Source organism: Ambystoma mexicanum, chromosome 12 (assembly GCF_040938575.1).
Source record: "Ambystoma mexicanum isolate Mex_15411 chromosome 12, UKY_AmexF1_1, whole genome shotgun sequence".
NCBI lineage: Eukaryota > Metazoa > Chordata > Amphibia > Caudata > Ambystomatidae > Ambystoma > Ambystoma mexicanum.
This window is the reverse complement of record NC_090936.1, coordinates 1,140,463,216-1,140,481,971: the sequence shown is the minus strand read 5'-3', so window position 1 is coordinate 1,140,481,971 and position 18,756 is coordinate 1,140,463,216. Positions and strand designations below refer to the sequence as shown.

The 18,756-nt window shown below is 50.0% G+C and overlaps 1 protein-coding gene across 4 annotated transcripts in view; it reads left to right on the top strand.

Annotated features, from left to right (window-relative positions):
- MDM2 (MDM2 proto-oncogene) overlaps nucleotides 1–18,756 on the top strand; it is a 359,362-nt gene that overhangs the window by 240,610 nt on the left and 99,996 nt on the right. For all 4 annotated transcript variants that reach the window (XM_069629717.1, XM_069629715.1, XM_069629716.1 and 1 more), the window contains one exon: nucleotides 10,072–10,153. In XM_069629717.1, coding sequence (XP_069485818.1) covers nucleotides 10,072–10,153 — 82 coding nt within the window. The remainder of the gene's footprint in view (nucleotides 1–10,071; nucleotides 10,154–18,756) is intronic.

Sequence of the window (18,756 nt, the reverse complement as noted above, 5' to 3'; positions counted from 1 at the left end):
ATCTGCGTAAAGGGAGAGTTTATCCTCCCGTCCGTTTGGCCATTGGAACCCAGACCATGTAGTAACCTGTCGGAGCCATCGGGCTAGTGGCTCAATTGCCAGGGCAAAGAGAAGGGGGGGGGCAGTGGGCAGCCCTGTCGAGTGCCCCGGCCCAGTGGAAAGGTTCTAGAGGTCCACCCGTTTACCCTGGTTGCTGCCAAAGGGGCCACGTATAGAAGTTGAACCCAGCTGAGAAAGGTTTCGCCTATGCCCATACGCCGCATTATTGCCCAGAGACTTTCCCACATCACCGAATCAAACGCTTTTTCAAAATCAATTGCCAGTGGTGTATTAAGGGTTGGGGCCCTTTCCAGTAACAGATGTAAACGGCGTAGGTTCATTCTGGTCGACCTCTGTGGCATGAAGCCGCATTGATCCGGATGGACCAGTGACGATATGACCGTTTGAAGCCTAGTGGCCAATACTTTAGCCAGGATTTTGGTTTCGCTGTTGATGAGCGATATCGGTCTATACGACTTACACTGGTCGGGAGGTTTCCCTTGTTTGGGAATGACCACAATATTCGTGGCCCGTAGATCCGGGGGAAGGGTGCCCTGGGTCTTGGCGGCTAGGAAGAGTTCACGGAGGGGGGGGGGCCGCCATCTTGTTGGTGCCCAGCTTCTTCCAGGTCTCGGCCGGGAAGCCATTCGGGCCTGGTGTGTTCCCCGATTGCAGCTGGGTCATTGCCTCCGCGATCTCGGCTTCGTCTATTTCCCTATCTAGGTGTGCTCTTTGGACTTCCGACAGCTGCGGTAGCACGATCTCCTCCAGTAGAGAGAAATCTGTGGGGGCAGTTGGGGCGGCATAAAGCGCGGCATAAAAGTTGGCAAATGCCTCCGCTATCTCAATCTGTTTGGGCAGGTCCATTTGGGCTGTCCGTAATCAATCTAACGTGTCTGTGCCCCTCCTCCCGTCGCTCCAGCCAAGCCAACAATTTACCTGCTTTATCCCCCTGCTCATAAATTCTGGTTTTTGACTCCATGTGTGCATGTCTAGCATTATCCAGCGCTTTGTTGTGCAAAGTAGCTCTGGCCTTTAACAGGGAGCAGTGTGTTTCTGGGGGGTAGCATCGGCAATGTAACTAGCTTCCCATTTTACTACCTCAGCCTCTGCCTCTGATACTTTCCTATGATGTTCTCTTCTGTTATTACATATCCAGGCTGTCATTTCCCCCTTAAGCACTGCCTTAGGCGCTTCCCAAAGTATCACTGGGTCCTCCACCGAGCCCGCATTAATTTCGAAGAATTCGTCTGACTTGAGTGACATGTTCCACAAATTCAGGGAGGCCCAGGTAATAGCTATTTAGTCTCCATGTTTTGGGGGGGTAGGGGACGCTTCATACGGAGCGTCATTTCCAAGGGAGAATGATCTGATATGCCATGGGGGAGGAGCTCTGCCTCCCCTACCCTATACGCTTCAGGGGTTGGGAGGAAAAAGTAATCTAGCCTGGATAGAGATGCGTGTGCTCCCGAGTGGAAGGAGAATCCCCGCTCTGTGGGGTGTAGCGCTCTCCACACATCGCTCAGGCCGAGCGCCGACGCAAAAGTCGCCAGCCGTGTGGGTTGGCACAGGTTTCGGTTGCGGATATGTGTTCTGTCGAGTGTATTACACATAACGTCATTGAAATCCCCTCCCAGGATCCACACCTCCGATCAAGGCCGTCACCTCCCCCAGCAGAGCCTCCCCACAACCCCGGTGGGGAATATATCGCTAGAATGACCACTGTCTCCCATCAAAGAACACCTCGAATCATTACAAAACGGCCATTGGGGTCTTGCACCACAGCAGATAATACAAAGGGGAGTCGCTTATGTAGGAGGATCAGGACCCCCCGGGAGCCCATCGTATACCCAGCGTGGTATGCCACTCGATAGTTGGATCTGCGAAAGAACTGGCAGTTTGAGCCCGCCAAGTGGGTCTCAGTTAGAAAAGCTACTTCAGGGGAGCGTCTATTAAGAAATTGCAAGATCAGTCGGCGTTTCATACTTGTGCCCATACCGTTCACATTCCAAGTGAGGAGCTTAAGAGACCCTTGGCGTCCACTAGGCATCAAGGAGGCTTGCGTGATGTAGCTATCGGGGTCGCTGTGGTGTCGTATAGCCATTATTATCTAGGGGTTCATAGTGTTGTGCTCTGCGGGTGTGAAGTATGTCTAATTGGAAAAACGTTGTCCGTATTTGGTGGGAGCGTGGGCAGCAAACATTGTGCGATTGGTGAGCTCGCCATGGACATTGCCTAATGTGAATCCCCGGTAACCAACAAACATAATACAACTGCCCTTCCCCCCTCCCAATACTCCTCCCCAACATGAAGTATCTGTCGCCCGAACTTTCCTGGCGCTTTTATGTCGCCAGGGTAACTGAACCTGAGTTGTTACTTCTTCTAGGGGGGTAGCTGCTGGGTGGCCGCCAGCCAGCCCGTGCTTCGTGATTGAATTATAGCGCGCAGCATAGGTTCCCTGGTTCACTTTTGCTACATGAAAATTTGCGTGGGTGGTATCGGGACTCATTCATTGCCCTGTTGCGGGATCACCGGATGTAGATGCTGCTGGGGTTCTGGGTCCGGCGGCCTCTCCGGCTGCGGTCTGGTTGGTTCTCTCCTCCTTCTCCCCTCGGCACTCCATTCACCCTCTGTGTCTCAGCCCAGTTCCATGCTTCTCTCGGATCGATAAAATGTACTGCCGTGCCCTTATGGAAGATTTTAAGCTGGGCGAGGTAGATTAGCCCATATTTAACTCCCAGTGAGTGTCAGCGTCTTTTAAGCGGGTCAAAGGACTGTCGCGCCTTCTGCACCTCTTTGGTGAAGTCGGGAAAGAAAGCAATTTTTGATCTATTGTATGTGACCGTCCCCTTTGACCTTGCTAATTGTAGGACTGCATCTCTATCCCTGTAGTTCAGGAATCTTGCAATGATTGTACGCAGTGCCTTGCCAGGTATGACTCTGCCACTCGGAACGCGGTGTGCCCGCTCGATGGAAAAAATCTGGAAAAGGATTCAGCCTCATATATGCTCGTCAACTACTCCTCAAGAAATAGCTCCATGCAGTCCCCTTCAGCTTTCTCCGGAAGGCCAAGAATGCGAATATTGTTTCGCCGGGATCTGCCCTCACTGTCATCTGCTCTCGCCTCCAGGCTTTTAATTCAGGCTGGCATGTTGGACATTTGACGATTCACCCCCCTCATATTGTCCTCAGTTTCGGATATCCGTGCCTCTGCTTCGCTTGTGCGTGAAGTTAGTTTCTGCAGATCATGCCGTAACAGGGACACATCCGCCCCAATGCTATCCATCTTCTTCTCCATCGATGTTCTAGAACTGGCAATGGCACTCATTATGTCTCTAAGAGAGAATTCCTCTCCCGTGCAATCCACCTCCCTTGATGACTGTCTCTCAGGGGAGCGAGACACGGGTGTTGTTGCATAATGCTCGATTCTGCTGTCTCGCCGTTTTCCTATGTTTATCCTTCCCCCATTTTGTCAATTTGGCAAAGCGATGTTGGAGTCAAAAGTCCTGTCTAGAGGGGAGGGAAGGCAGCGGCAGTTCGGGTGAGCGCCCGCTACCGCTGCGATGAGGGCGGTTGCCCTCGGGTTTTACTGCCGTGTATTGTTAACCAAATGAATCAAAACCCCACACTACATCTATGTTCCGTCTACACCATGTGCGTAGGCCTCCACCTGGGATTTGACAGTCACAGATGCTCGGGGACATACAGTCCGCTTATGACGAGTAGCTAGTTGTGGGACGCACGTATCGGTTCCAGAATTGCCGAGTTACGGCAGGTTGAGCTGTGTGGAATATTGCAGCGTGTCTGGATCACTTTATTGTCCCTCACCGTTAGGGGAGCGGATGGTCTATGCTGCTTAGTTGTATATCCGTAGCAAAACAAGTAGGCCACGTCTAACTACTTATAGGGTGTCCCAACGTGTGGGGGTGGTTCATTCTGTGAGTCTTGCGTTATCCTGGTAGTGACCCAGGCTTCCTTGATCTCAGTTTAAGCTGCTCCCTGCTCCCCTGAGAGTTTTCCCCCAGGCGTTACAGTAGGGCGCCGCGCGCTCCGAAGGAGTCCCGCCGTTTGCGGGCTGATTGCTGGAACGGTCCCGTTGTATTTCAGTGGCAGTGGGGGCAGTTACTTCCGACGGGTCTCCTTATTCTCCCAATCCGCCCTCTCTCCCCCCCCTCCCCCCAGTCAGGAGATTTATATCCGGTAGTTGCTGCCTGGAGGCTCACTCGGGGGTCTTTGTCGTCCCCCCCCCCCCCAATACCTGTATCCAAGTCTGATTGTCTGCCCTTTATGTTAGCATGGGCAGTAGGCCGGGTGGGGGAGCGGGCGGTATAGAACTCCCCCCACTTCTCACAGTATGGTATCCACAATCAGCCGCCGAGCCCCTCTTCTCCCCCCCACCCCACCTCCCCCTCCTTACCGGCTCCTCAATGGCGGATGCCAGCGGGCGCTCAAGCAGATCTGGGAATCGGGATGCGTGGACTGGGAGGCACCCTCGGCGGGGGCCCGGTGGATCCAGGAGCACGGAGCGTCCATGAACTGCGCTCTGCATTTTGATCCCTGCAGTTGTCGCATGGGAAACTTCGGTAGAAAGCCCACATTGTACCTCAGGAGGGGTAGCTCCCTGTCTTTATGACTCATAAGGCGGGGTTACCCTAAAGGTGCTTGAGAGGGTACCCCTTCTTTGTTGGTGATGTGGCTAGGCTGGCAGTTTTTTATTTTCTTTGTGTAATATTGTTCCATGGGGTGAATTGCCTTACTTGGCTTGGTCCCGACTTCCATCTCCCGTTCGCCAAAAGGGACGTTTTCATTGTTGGCCTCGAAGACCTGAGTGTGTGGTGTTATCACTAGCTAGCTCATGTCCCTCACTGTATGTGAAAGGTGGGGGATATCTTTGTCCACTGGATGCCGACATCCAGTGGCTGGGTGTTGTAATGAGCCTGAAGCCTGTTCTGACTGTTTTATGCCAATTGCTGTCTGGGATGGTGTGGATTAATTAACTTGGGCGCGACCCTTCAGAACACATGGTTGTTTGGCGGGGTGGTCTGCTATTGGCTGATTGCTCCTCTGTTTAAATGAACTCCTTCTTGCCAACGACTGCGCACAGATCTGCACCACTCCTCCTTAACTTTCTGGCATGTATCGAATGTTGATTACCAGATACATTTTCTTTTCTAGAAAAGACTCTTACTGAGCCCTTAAAGCTTTTCTTGCAACGCTTACTTACCTGATAACTTTGAAAAGAAATATGCCGCAATGTTTTCTTACTAATTTTAAAGTGTGCACTGCATCTGTTAACCACCACCTGGGAGACGGGCCTCTGCTGCTCTGTTGCGACTACTGCCTAGGCACTGTTAGTGCTTCGATTAAGCTCACAAACTCTCTGTATCCTAAAATACAGCTAAAGACCCTGAATACAGTGCTTCAGGAAAATATCCCTAACTGAAACGAGTTCTTCTACTTCTCAACTGCATGAATAGCCAATCAAGACGAGATTGGAAAGTGTGCTAATGCGTACATGAAGTGAGGTCGAAGATGCCCAACCGCTTGCTGCCTAACCCTAGCAATCGCTTGTTGCTATGAATTAAATAGTTGGATTTAAATGTAATAGTTCTCAGCACAGGGTCTTGCATGGATTCACATGCTCATGAATTTTCCTCGTCAGGCTGAGAATCCTTGCTAAAAATGATAGATGTTCAGTTTTAAGCTAAAACTGCTTGTCTTCTCTGTAGTGTTAGACTATCTGTTTTTTTGGGGTCATATGCACTCGTCCTCCTAAGCTCCACCCCTAGTGGCCATCTTCAGAATTTACTGCATGTTTCTAGCGGTAGGAGAACTCGTGCTTCTCAAATTTTTTTTTTTTTGCTGTATTTTGAGAAAATTCACCATCGTCAACAGTCACGTGGTTACTACCAATGGCAGGGACCCGTTGCCTGCAAATATCTTCAGTTCATCTTCTGATCTTCAGCTCTTGGTGCCACAGGCCCACGCTTGGTCCTTGTTCGGAAAACCATGGTGGATGCCACAAAGAAAATACTTTTCAGGCCACGTGAAAGCTGCGGCCTGAAGAATGTCTTCATTGAGGATTGGCACCTCCAGTGCATTTACGTCTTTATCCCGACCACGATGAAGGTGGCTTTGCAATTTGTGAATCAATCCTCTTCGTCGAAGACATGGAAGGACCACCATCTGAGGTTGGTGACGTGGATCGAGGATGGGAAGGTCTGTGGTGCATCCTCCGGGAATAGTCCTGCCTCTTCCAGGGCCGACAGGTCCACAGAGCATAGTTCCTCTGGTAAGAAGAGGTCTAGGTCCTTGACGGTTAGTGGATTACCTGTCCGTGAGGAAATCGCGGACTTCGTTGGGCAAGCACAGGACATCGAAGATAAAGTCAGCTGAGGACCAGTCACTGGTTCTACCGTTGTTAACGACAACTTCTTTCAAGACCATCTCCCGTTGACCATTACCTGCTACACCGAGGGGGATGTCAACAACGGCACCTTTTTACCTTTGCACGGGTCACCTCGCCCAGGGTCTCTGCTTCCTAGAGTTCTGGCAGTTCTGACAATACCGTTGGGCTCCATAGGCTCCAGTTGTCCCCTCTTTCCGAGGGGCCCTGCTTTAGAGAGAGACATGCCTCCAGCTGTGGACCTCCTGCCCAGGCCCACCAAGGCTTTACCCTGGCTCCTCTGGTGACCCCCAGAAGGTCACCAGCCATTTACACCTGCTGTGAAGAGGACCTACCAGAAGGTTTTTATTTGGGCTCAGAAGGGGGCCAAGGGAAATCTGACCCCACTATGTGTGCCTCATCGGGGGTCACCGACCTGTGGGCCTTCGCAGCCGTTTAGCTCGCCAAGGGGCTTGGGCCCTGTTCCTGCACCTGCTGTGCCTGCTCCATCACCAAGAAACATGTCCATGGACATTCTGGCCACCTTACACACTGAAATACTGCCGCCACTGCTCCTGTCCCTACTTTGGTGAGGTCTGCCAAGGCCTTCTCGACGACCGGCAACACCTCCATAAGGCCGATTGTTACCCCCTCGGCCAGTGCTAGGGGCTCTACCCGCTCTGGTGGAATAATCGGTTCAAACTGACAATGGCATGGACAAAGATACCAGTGGCAGTCATCTGTGGGAGTATGTTCATGCGGATGAGGGGAACCTCCTAGATGTTGATGCACCCGCCAGGGCCGCTCCCACAGATGAGATTGGCTCTTTCCACACTCTCATCTCGAAGGCTGCCAAACTCTTCAGCCTCGTACCAGATGAGAAGAAAAAGGAGGGTTTCGTTTTTGAACGGCAGGAGTCCTCCAAGAACACCGTCTTGGTTCCTTTGTTGTATGATCTATAGGAGGATGGTTTGGTGGTCATGAAGGCTCCTATTACCACACCTTCTTCTAAGCGTGACCGGTTGGAGAAGTACCAACTCTCCCACAGGTGCCTCAGGTCCCTGCCTTCACTGAACTTTGGACTCGGCCACCGCCTGAAAGGTCCCCCAACCCATCTTCGTCTATAGTGCCTCTGGACCAGGAGGGTAAGAAGCTAGATGCTGCATGGAAGCGTCTCACCACAACCGCTTCCACCATCAAGGTTGCCAACGCCCTCCCCATCCTCTCGGGGCTTGACAGGGAGCTGTGGTACAAGCTGAGACCCATTCTCAACTTCTGTCCTGACGATAAGAAGGCCTTGTCCCTGTTGCAGGAGGGGCAAGTAGCTTCCGACCACACCATCACTGTTGCCCTCGACATTGCAGACTCTGGCTTCTGCCAAATGGAGAATGGCGTGGCCCTCGGCACCAAGGTTGGCTCAAAGCCGCGAACTCCCGCACAGATGTGCAGACCAGACCAGGGTCGTCCACATGCGGTTCGATGGAGACAACCTGTTTGGTAAAGCGGTCGATGACACTCTCCAGGCCATTAAAACTGACAGAGGTGGCAAATTCTCTGGGAACCCTGCCAAAGGAGGCCATCCTTTTCTTCCCCAAATGGGGAAAGTCTCCATATCTTCCAAGTGTTTAACCCCGCCCCCTTTCGTCAGCCCTCCTGATCCACCACTTGGGAAGCTTATAGTGGACACTCCAAGCCTACAGCAGTGGCACCCAGCATAATGGTCTCCCTCCATCCAGGACGCAGTCACTAAAGCCAGCCTGAACAGACACTGGCCCATGCCCCACTTTTGCTCCCAGTGGGAGGCCGGCTATAAAACTTCAGTCAATCGGTGACGAAAAATCTCCACAGTCAAATGGGTGCTGAAAGTTCAACAGGAGCACGCTTAAATATTTCAAGACGGTGCCCCCAAATTTCTCTTGTCCTTCATGTCAAAGGTTCCATCAGACTTTAATCTCAACATGCCTTTGGTTCTACCAGGTTCCTTTGCGGATCCTTCTTTGCCTACTGAAGGGGCATTGCATCCGCTGGATGTTGCGTGTACCCTGAAGTTGTATGTTGTACGCACATGACTTTCGAAGTAGTGTCAGCTTTTCATTATTTCTGGACCTGTGGGAAATGCAAAGGCTGCGCCTAAGGCTTTCGGATCCGGGTGGCTCTCCGGCTGTATGATGCATTGTCATTGTCTGGATAACAGATCAGGATCTATGTGATTACTGCAGCGCTGAAAATCTTGAATCTGAAAATGCAGAAGTCGAAAATGACAGAGCGCAGTAACTCCGATCACCCTTACCTGCATTCCCCATACCCGCAACCCCTTTACCCCAAAATACTGCATGCTGCAGCGGTGCACTTGTGCCTTTTCCATTTTCCGTGGCTGTTTCCCTGCGACGTGAGTTCCCCTCTTCCCCATTGTCGGGCAGAATGTCCGCCACAGGGTTCCTCTTGTTCGGCAGTATGGGATGCATCATCTTCGATCAGGCCGAATGCGCTGTAAAGGTGCATTTGACATTGTGTTTTTTTCTTCTCTGTATTTTCGGGGATTACCAACAGACTGCTTCCAGGCTGGTGGAGAGCCCACTCCACCCAAGTCATTGCAGCGTTTCTCTCTGGTGTTCCGTTGCTAGACATCTACAGAGCTGCTTCATTGAGGTCTACCCACACCTTCACAAGATTCTACTGTGTCGAGATGGATTCCAGGGAGGAGTCCTGGGTCGGCCATGCAGTGCTACACAACCAGTTTGTTTGAGGCGAGTCTGTAAGTGTATTGCTTCTGTGAGCCATGCCACCTCCCGTGATTCTGTAGATGTACTGCTATGTAATCTTATTCATGAGCATGTGAATCCATACTGGGGAGGACAAGTTACTTGCCTGTAATTCTTGTTCTACAGAATGGGTCTTGCATGGATTCAAATGCGAACCCTCCCTCCTTCCCCTCTCTGGCTCTTCTTGGTTCATGCTGCCACTTTACGTGCGCTACCAAATCTGAAGATGGCCACCAGGGGTGGAGCTTAGGAGGATGAGTCATTGGTTGGGGTGCACTATGACTCAAACGACACTGATGGGCTACAGAGGAGACTAGCAGTTTTAGCCTAAAGCTAAACTGCTTTAATTTGGGCATATTCATAAGTATGTGAATCCATGCAAGACCCATGCTGGAGAACAAGAGTTACAGGGAAGTAACTTGTTCCATTTTAGGTTTCTGCATCAGTGATGGTTTCAGCTTCTGAAGAAGGCACCAAGCACAGGCAGTGCTCTATCCACCAGTAAGGACAGTGTGTTTCCTACTTTTTATAGGCATCTTGGACCTCGATGATACTATACTGGTGAACAGCGTTCATCTGCCTACTCCACCCCTCTCTCTCATCACTTTAAGACTGTTTTCAAACTGCAACACCTGCTCCATCCAACTAGGGATGTGATGTACTGCACCACACTTGTAAACGCATTTGACCAAATTCTGACTGGTTCAGAGAGATGCTGCCAAGGGCAAAGTGTGCTCTTTGTCATTATTAAGCAATACATCAATACCTTTTTATTAACGTAAGTTTTGTTGGTGGTCAAATAATTGACTTGAACTCTTTCTTTACCTGAGAACATTGAGCACAATTGGCATATTAATATAGTTATGCAACATATTTTCTCTGTAGGATTTGCATGAAAAATGTACAACTGCAAGCTTAACTTCTGCACCAACTACCTCATCCCAGCGAAGGACTTGCAGCGAAACTGGTAAATTATTTTCCTAAAGGTTTTTTCACAAATGGTCGGTATTCATGGTGGTAGTGTAAATATATTGGTAGAACTACTTTTGTTCAAAGTTTCTTTCCAGCCAATTTGTATTCACTATTGTATGGCTTATAACCTGACCTTCAACAGAAAATCCATCTTGTACACGTGTAAGCTTCATGTTTGTTTCTCTGTGTTCCGCCCCTCTGCAGGAATGCATGTTTTTCAATCAAATGTGTATCCTCAACCATAGTCCTAAAGCAATTAAACATCAAATGAACCAATCAGTCTTGTAGGGCATAATAAGCGAAGGCAGTTTCTGACTGCGTTGTTTAGAAAAGGCAAATTGCATTGGCAATATTAAGAGCCTATTTTATTTCCAGCACTACTACGTCCCAAACCTTGCTTAACCACATTACCCTCATAGTGGGGGTGGGGGGGTTTCTGTCTCAACTAAACTTTAAAGCTATGGAATGTACGATTTCGCTGCTCCTGGTTCAGATCCCCGCCCCGCTCCCCTGCTCAATTGCTCCGTTTGATTCCTCTCTGATCTTCCTCCCTTTCCTTTTCCCACTCCCTTCCTATTGCAAGTCTTCCTACACCTGTTATATCTCAACCTTTCTCCTCACATACTACTCTTCTCGTCACCTCTCCCTTCATTCTTCTCCATCTGTGCCATCCTCTCAATGCCCTAGCAGTATTATGGAAAGTTCACCCAATATGGGATGCCCTACAATCTACTAGATCCAATTTCCTGCCGAAGGCCTCGAATTGCAAAGCATCCCACCCGGCATGATAAACAGTGTTAACTTCTCTTCAGTTTGTCCAACTTGTCGCGGGTCTGTGAGGCTGATTGTGTAGTATGCAGGGAGTTTAATCCTATGCACAAATCAACTAGTATTTGGCTAATGCCTGTGTTGAGATAGTCTATTTTCATATGTTATGTTACTTTGCATTTATATAGCCCCTTATGTACCATTGGTATGGTCTGAAGGTGCTGGTAGGTTGAACGCCCTTGGGAACCGAAGTTCAAGTCAGTAGAGAAGAGTCAAAGGTGCGTGTGAGCACCGGATATGTGTGCAGCTGGTGTGGCATTCGTGTAATAGCTGCTTCTTTGCGGTAGGTGTGGTGGTTGAGAGATCAAGAGTATGTGTTCGTTCTGGCAGGATTTATCCAGACTGATTGTGGTTGCGTTAGGCCTGAGGAGAACGCCTGGCTGGGGGGTGTGTAACCAGCAGTGTTTAGTTAGAGTGATGGGGAGTATGAGGCAGATGTTGGTATGAGAACAGCTATACCGAATGGTGCCATAGTATCGCTGTGTTCTATTTGAGTGGTGGTGTAAAGAAGAGAGTAAGCATGGAAATGTGAATATGGTGGTTTACTTTAGGTGCTTGAGATCACGCCCATTCCAATAGTTCCATGAACTTCATACGTTCCATGTACTCTAACTGTTCCGTGCATTACGACCGTTTCAAGCGCTCAGACCGTTACTTTCAATGCTCTTTCAGACGTTCCATGCCTTCCAAACCATTGCATGTACGTCACGCCATATCCCTTGCCGTGTATCATAATCATATTCCAGATCTTTATGAAAGGCCAACATGTATTTCTTACTGCCATCGCCAAGGTTTTACAGATGATCAACCCCTTTGTGCCATTAGCTACTTGTATTACTTTTTTGAAATTTGTACTGACCTTCCCACCCCCACCGGTGACTTAACATCCGATTCTAACACTCCATACCAAATCTGAGGACTTCATTCTATCCTTCTGTTATTAGAAAACTGGTCTTGCATTCCTGAAATCTACTGATGCTACCCTCTTTAAACAGATCTTCCACTTTTTGACACCCTCCTTTGCATCGTCTGAATCTATTGCTATCCGTTCCTGGAGAACGAGTTTGGTCTTGGTAGCCACCTTCACATATAAACATTTGGGGCGGTCTTTCATAATCGACCAGTTTCTTCCATATACGCTCCTGCTATGGCGTGCTCCATGAAGAGCCAGTGTTTTATCTGAACTGGATTGCAAACCTACTTTGTATTTTTTTTTGTTTTTTTTATATAACCATTTTAGTGAATTTTCCAGAATAAAACAATTGATCAGCAATAGTTAAGGTATTCTTAACCAAGCACATTGTCTGCTAGGGTGTTGCACAGTCCAGGGTACAAATTAAAAGGATTGGTTCTTCCCTCCCCATCCCCACAGAGGTATGCATCTGTCTCCTACTTTACGAATCGGTTCTTTCAATAAACATATATATATATTTCTGATGTTTGTTAATCTGCTTAGAATCACATGCTGTGCATAGGTCCGACATCCAGTGGTCACTGCGGAGTATTGCATTTTGTTTTTCGTAGTCGAAAAGGGGACGTCGACAAGGCGTGTCTGAAACACTATCCCTATAGTGACGTGCGTTGTACCCACAATCCCTCACGCGTCGAGGTCCCTCAGATTGTTTTTTTCCGCCCAGCTTCTGGTCGCCTTCACGCGGAGCTCCTCGAGAGACATTGCAACTCCTCGACCCTTGGTCGTTTTGTCACATAATATTAATAATCCCTCCCTCGACGCAGTTGTAAGCTGTTCTCCGCCGAGCAAAATCTTCGACGGAGGGTCGAGCGGAGGAAATCCTTCGGCGCTGCCGAACACGTGGTCTGGCCTCGCAGGCCATATACAGTAGGGAGAGTGGGGTCGGGGGACATCTCTGGGTCTTTTCTGAGAATGCCTTTCCCTTTCCTTTCCCTTGGGGTGCTTATCGCGATTTATTGCCTCGGCTATGGAGAGGACACCCTTTAGGTTTTGCCCGCTTTGCAAAGGCAAATTCACTTGGAAGGACAAGCATTCACGGTGTAACCGCTGCTTGCCCCTCGATCACAAGGAGGAAGGTTGCGCGGCTTGTCGGCTTCTTAAGCCTAAAACACTAAAAGACCGTAGGGTTAAAAGGTGGGTGGCCTACGCGATGTCGAAGGCCGAAGGTTCACCCGCCGCTGCTACCACCGACAGTGACGAGGAACGCGATAACACGACCTCCGCTACGGAAGTCGAAACCCCCTCTAAGGAGCGCTTGCTTATGGGCATGAACACCCCGGCGACACTGACGCACACAGACTCACATAAGCACACAACCCATGGCTCTTCTTCGTCTAAGACGAAAAGAGCTTCGGCGCCCAAGGAGACGCAGGTTCCACCGGCGGCCTCCTCGGACCGTTCGGGTTCGAAGCCCCTCTCGCAGCCGCGACCAGCGACTGGGCTTTCGGCAAATAAGGGCGCCGCCCCCAAAACATCAGCCGGCGCGCATCAACAGAAGGCGCATACCGCCGTAGAGCGTTCGACACCCATAGCGTCAAACGCAAGCTTCTGCCGACAAACGAGTCGCCGAAAGCTTGGCGAGGATCGCTGTAGCCGACGCCCAGAAGCGTACGCCGAAGAACATGTCGAGCGCTACGCATAAGTCGAAAGACACGCCGAAAAAGCACGAAGAAAGGCAGGGACTACCCCCTTCAGTCGGGGGGGGTCACCCAGCACACCTGAAGGTTTTTCCGGGGGGCGACGGGACACTTTCCTCGACGCTTTGGGAGAGGTCGAGCCATTTCCAGCTAGATGACTCTATTTTTCCCCCGCCAGACCGCTCTGGGGTACCCCATGAAACCATGGAAAGACTCCACCTCTGTATGGAGAGGATGGAAAGGTTTATGAATACCCAGACCTCTCAAACTCCCAAGAGGACTAGAGAAGGGCCTCAGGAGGACCCCAGGGCCAAAAATCCGAGGCTAGTCGATCCCCAGGTGGACACAGCCTCAGACTTCCATAACGTATACGACATCACTGGGGAGGAAGAATACTTGGAGGAGGAGGATGTTTTCATGGACGATGAAGAAGGACAGAACCAGGAGGAATGTCTGGGAGACAGGCCAGACATTATAGAAGAAGGCTTCCGAGAAGACACTGAAGAAGGACCTTTGCACCCCTGGCAATCCCCATCAGTATATTCCGACACTGATGTCCTAAACCTAAATCCTCCTGACAATTCACCGGTTAGGAACACGTCTCCAATTGACGATCAGCCCACTTTCAATGCACTGTTGCGCAGAGCAGCAGCACATTTTGAACTGGACACTGGGGAGCTCTCTCCAGAATTAGACTTTGTGGAAAAAGTAATTAAAGAGAAACCCCCGGTCAGCCAAACCATTCCCCTCCTAGCTTCAGTGAAGAGAAGAATCATCCCTTCGCTGGCCACTCCCGCATTGATCAGAGGGGTCAATCCGAGAATTGAAAAACTTTTCACTCCTTCTCCCTCAGACCCGCTCTACATTAGGGGACATTCCATTCCGGATTCCCTAGTAGTATCTAATACTAGAAAGAGGGCAGGGGTACCACTTTCCACCAGTGAGGCACCCCCTGACAAGGAGGGCAAAAGGCTATATGCCCTTGCAAAAAGAGTAACTTCCTCGGCTGCCTTCTCAGCAAGAATTGCGAACAACAATTCTTTGCTTGCTAGCTATGCAGACGCGCAGTGGGCCAAACTGCGCAAGGACGCCGAGGAAGCACCGGAGCCTTTACGTACACGCCTACTTTCAACTATTGGCGAAGGAACCCAGGTGAACCAGAGCATTGTAAAGAACTCTCTGGACGCGGCAGAAACAGCGGGACGTTCCCTGGTGCAGGGAATACTCCTAAAACGCCATGTATGGCTGCGCAACTCAGGGTTTAAACCGGAGACACAGGCGTCTTTAATAAATAAACCTGTGGAAGACTCTAACCTCTTCGGAAAAGCGGTGGATGAAGCTCTAGAGATGGCTAAAAAAAGAGTTCGATACTATCAAGACTCTTGACCAAATCTCTAAGCCCACTGCCAGACGCGGCTATGGCAACAAACGCTTTTTTCGTGGCCAACGCCAACAACAACAACAAAGTCAGCATCAACAATACCCTGCCACCAATTACCAGACCAATAGTGGGCAGTACAGCCAAAGAGGCCAACGCCGGGGTAAAGGGAGAGGTCGGGGATCCACCCCCAGAGGCTCCCAAGCCCCCAACAACTCCAAGTGACGCGAAGATTCGCGTCCCCTCCCATGCAACACCGGTCGGGGGCCGGATAACATCCTTTCTTCCTGCATGGGAGGAGATAACGTCAGACCGTTGGGTACTTTCCACCGTAGCCCACGGATACTGTATCGAATTCAACAGTTCCCCATCCTACAGACCCCCGAGGGGACGTCGCATGACACCGGAACATCTTGCCATCCTTCTCCAAGAAGTACAACTACTGCTGGAAAAAGGAGCCATAGAGGTCGTGCCTCTATCTCAGGTAACGGAAGGTATTTATTCAGTGTACTTCCTTGTACCCAAAAAGGATCTAACCATGCGCCCTGTATTAGATCTGCGCCCAGCGAACAAGTTTATCAAACCCCAAAAGTTTCGTATGGTAACCTTACAGGAAGTAATCCCACTGCTTTCTCAGGGAGATTACATGACAACACTGGACATGAAAGATGCATACTTTCATATTTTAATGTTGCCAGCGCACAGAAAATACCTCAGGTTCATGATAGAGGGCAAACACTACCAGTTCAAAGTGCTACCCTTCGGCATAGCATCAGCACCAAGGGTATTCACGAAGGTGCTGGCAGTGGCAGCGGCCCACCTGCGCAGGTTGTCCATCCCAGTTTACCCTTACCTCGACGACTGGCTCATAACAGGGGATTCTTACGAAACATGCTTCTCCAATACCCAAAAGACAGTAGACCTTTTGTTCCAGTTGGGCTTCTCCATCAACGAAAAGAAGTCCAGTTTAGACCCCAGTCAAATCAAGCAATTCCTAGGGGCTCTAATTCAAACAAAGGACGGCCTCGTCTTCCCCTCCAAAGAGAGGGTCCAAAACATGCTGTTTCAAATCCCTCAATATGTGACCGGTCGAGAGGTGACGGTACGCAAAGCAATGCGCTTGCTAGGAATGATGGCGTCGTGTATTTATTTGGTACCTCACGCGCGCCTGCGCATGCGCCCAATGCAAGAGTGGCTCAACAGCCAGTGGTGTCAGGCCAGCGGACTATGGGAGGATCTAGTTGTGGTCTCGCAAGCCTTGGTTCTCTCGCTACGGTGGTGGACAAAGGAAAACATGGAAAAAGGGAAACCCTTTGCCACACCCGCGGCGGAAGCCACTCTAACCACAGACGCATCCCTCACAGGATGGGGGGGCGCACCTATCCCATCAGACTGCTCACGGAGTGTGGACTCCGAACGTAGCATCCAAACACATAAATCTACTGGAGCTACTAGCTGTGTTCAAGGCGCTAAGAGCCTTCCAGGAACACCTACAAGGCAAAACAGTAATGGTCCTTACAGACAGCACCACAGCCATGTACTACATCAACAAGCAAGGGGGCACCCACTCTCCAGGCCTGTCCAAGCTGGCCCAGAATATATGGAAGTGGGCTCTCAAACAGGACATGTTCCTACTATCACTACATGTACCCGGGGAACTCAATCTGCTGGCAGACAGTCTCAGCAGAGATTTCCCCCTGCCCGAAGAGTACGAATGGCGCCTGCACGAAGACATCGTCTTCGACGTCTTCACACAATGGGGATTCCCAGAAATAGACCTGTTCGCAACCCTGGAAAACTCACAATGCCTAAGTTACGCCTCCAGGTACCCCCAGAACCAATCCAAGGGGAACGGTCTGTCGATGCAATGGTCAGGGAAATTTGTTTACGCTTTTCCCCTGACTCCCCTTCTCAACAGAGTGGTGCACAAGATGCACCAGGAACAAGTGACCATGATACTAGTGGCCCCAATGTGGGCACGACAACCATGGTTCGCTCACTTGATGGAGATGTCTCTATCCCCCCCAGTAAAACTCCCCTGCCCGTACAACATGCTGTCTCAGGACAAAGGCAGGACTCTGCATCCATGCCCCCAGAACATGAACTTAGCAGCTTGGCTCCTGAGATCATAGAGTTCGGACATCTACAACTCCCGCAAAGATGCATGGACATCCTCAGGGAAGCCAGAAAACCGAACACTCGCCACTGCTATTCTAGCAAGTGGAAAAGATTTGTCATCTGGTGCAGGAGTAAAAGCATCAACCCTATTGACTGCTCTCCCACACATGTGGTCCTATACCTGACCCACCTATTGGATTCAGGTCTAGTGTTTAACTCCATTAAAGTCCACCTAGCTGCACTTTCTGCATACACCACTTCCCAACTCAGTGTCGTGGTGGAGGATCCCTGTTATAAAGGCCTTCATGGAGGGAGTAAAGAGAATACACCCCCCGATAGCTGACCCAGCTCCCGGATGGGACCTTAATGTGGTACTTACCAGACTCATGGGCTCTCCATTCGAACCCATGCACAAAGCATCTCTTAAACACCTCACGCTTAAGACTGCTTTTTTAATAGCTATCACCTCCATCAGGAGAGTAAGTGAACTTCAGGCTCTTTCTATTCTAGACCCCTTCGTTACAGTTCACAAAGATAAAGTGGTTCTACGCACTCACCCTAGGTTTGCTCCGAAATTTATTTCTAAATTCCACGTAAACCAATCTATAGAACTACCAACGTTCTTTCAAAATCCTTCCAATTTGGGAGAAAGGACTCTGCACACACTAGATGTACGCAGAGCGGTCATGTTCTACATGGAAAGAACCAGACCACTGAGGAAGACTAATCAGTTCTTCGTCTCGGTGGCGGCAGGAAGAGAAGGAGATGCGGTTTCAAAATCCACTATTTCTAGATGGATTGTTCAATGCATCACTCTCTGCTATACTCTTGCTAAGAGAGAACTGCCCTTTAGGCCAAGAGCACACTCTACTCGAGGCACGGGGGCATCCATAGCATTCATTGCAAATGTTCCCCTTGAGTCCATCTGCAAAGCGGCTACCTGGAGTTCTGTGCACACCTTTACAAAACACTACTGTCTAGATACACACTCTAGATCTGACTCCCAGGTGGGACAGGCAGTATTACGACACCTTTTCTCTACTGTTCCTTCTCATAACCCACCGCCAACTCCGGGTACTGCTCGCTAGTCTATGCACAGCATGTGATTCTAAGCAGATTAACAAACATCAGAAGAGAATGCATTACTTACCGTAAAAGCATTTCTGATGGTTGTATCTGCTTAGATTCACATGCGCCCGCCCTTCCTCCCCGCTCGGATGGAAGGAACATAGACTTCCTTTATATATCTCTCTTTTCTGTACTCACTCACGTCTAGAAGGCTCCCTCAGGGCAGAAAAATACAAACAGAGGGACCTCGGCGCGTGAGGGATTGTGGGTACAACGCACGTCACTATAGGGATAGTGTTTCAGACACGCCTTGTCGACGTCCCCTTTTCGACTACGAAAAACAAAATGCAATACTCCGCAGTGACCACTGGATGTCGGACCTATGCACAGCATGTGAATCTAAGCAGATACAACCATCTCAGCAACCCATTGTTGAAGCCTAGGGCGCTCCGGGACCCCCATATCCTTGCAATGAGCTGTTTAATCAGGCCAACCGTTGTGGATATGTGAAGCTTTTCATAGCTGGTATAGGGGTTCTCACCACAAATCTCCAGTAGTAGTAGCTGAGGGTCCTGCGGTATCTCCATCCCCAATAC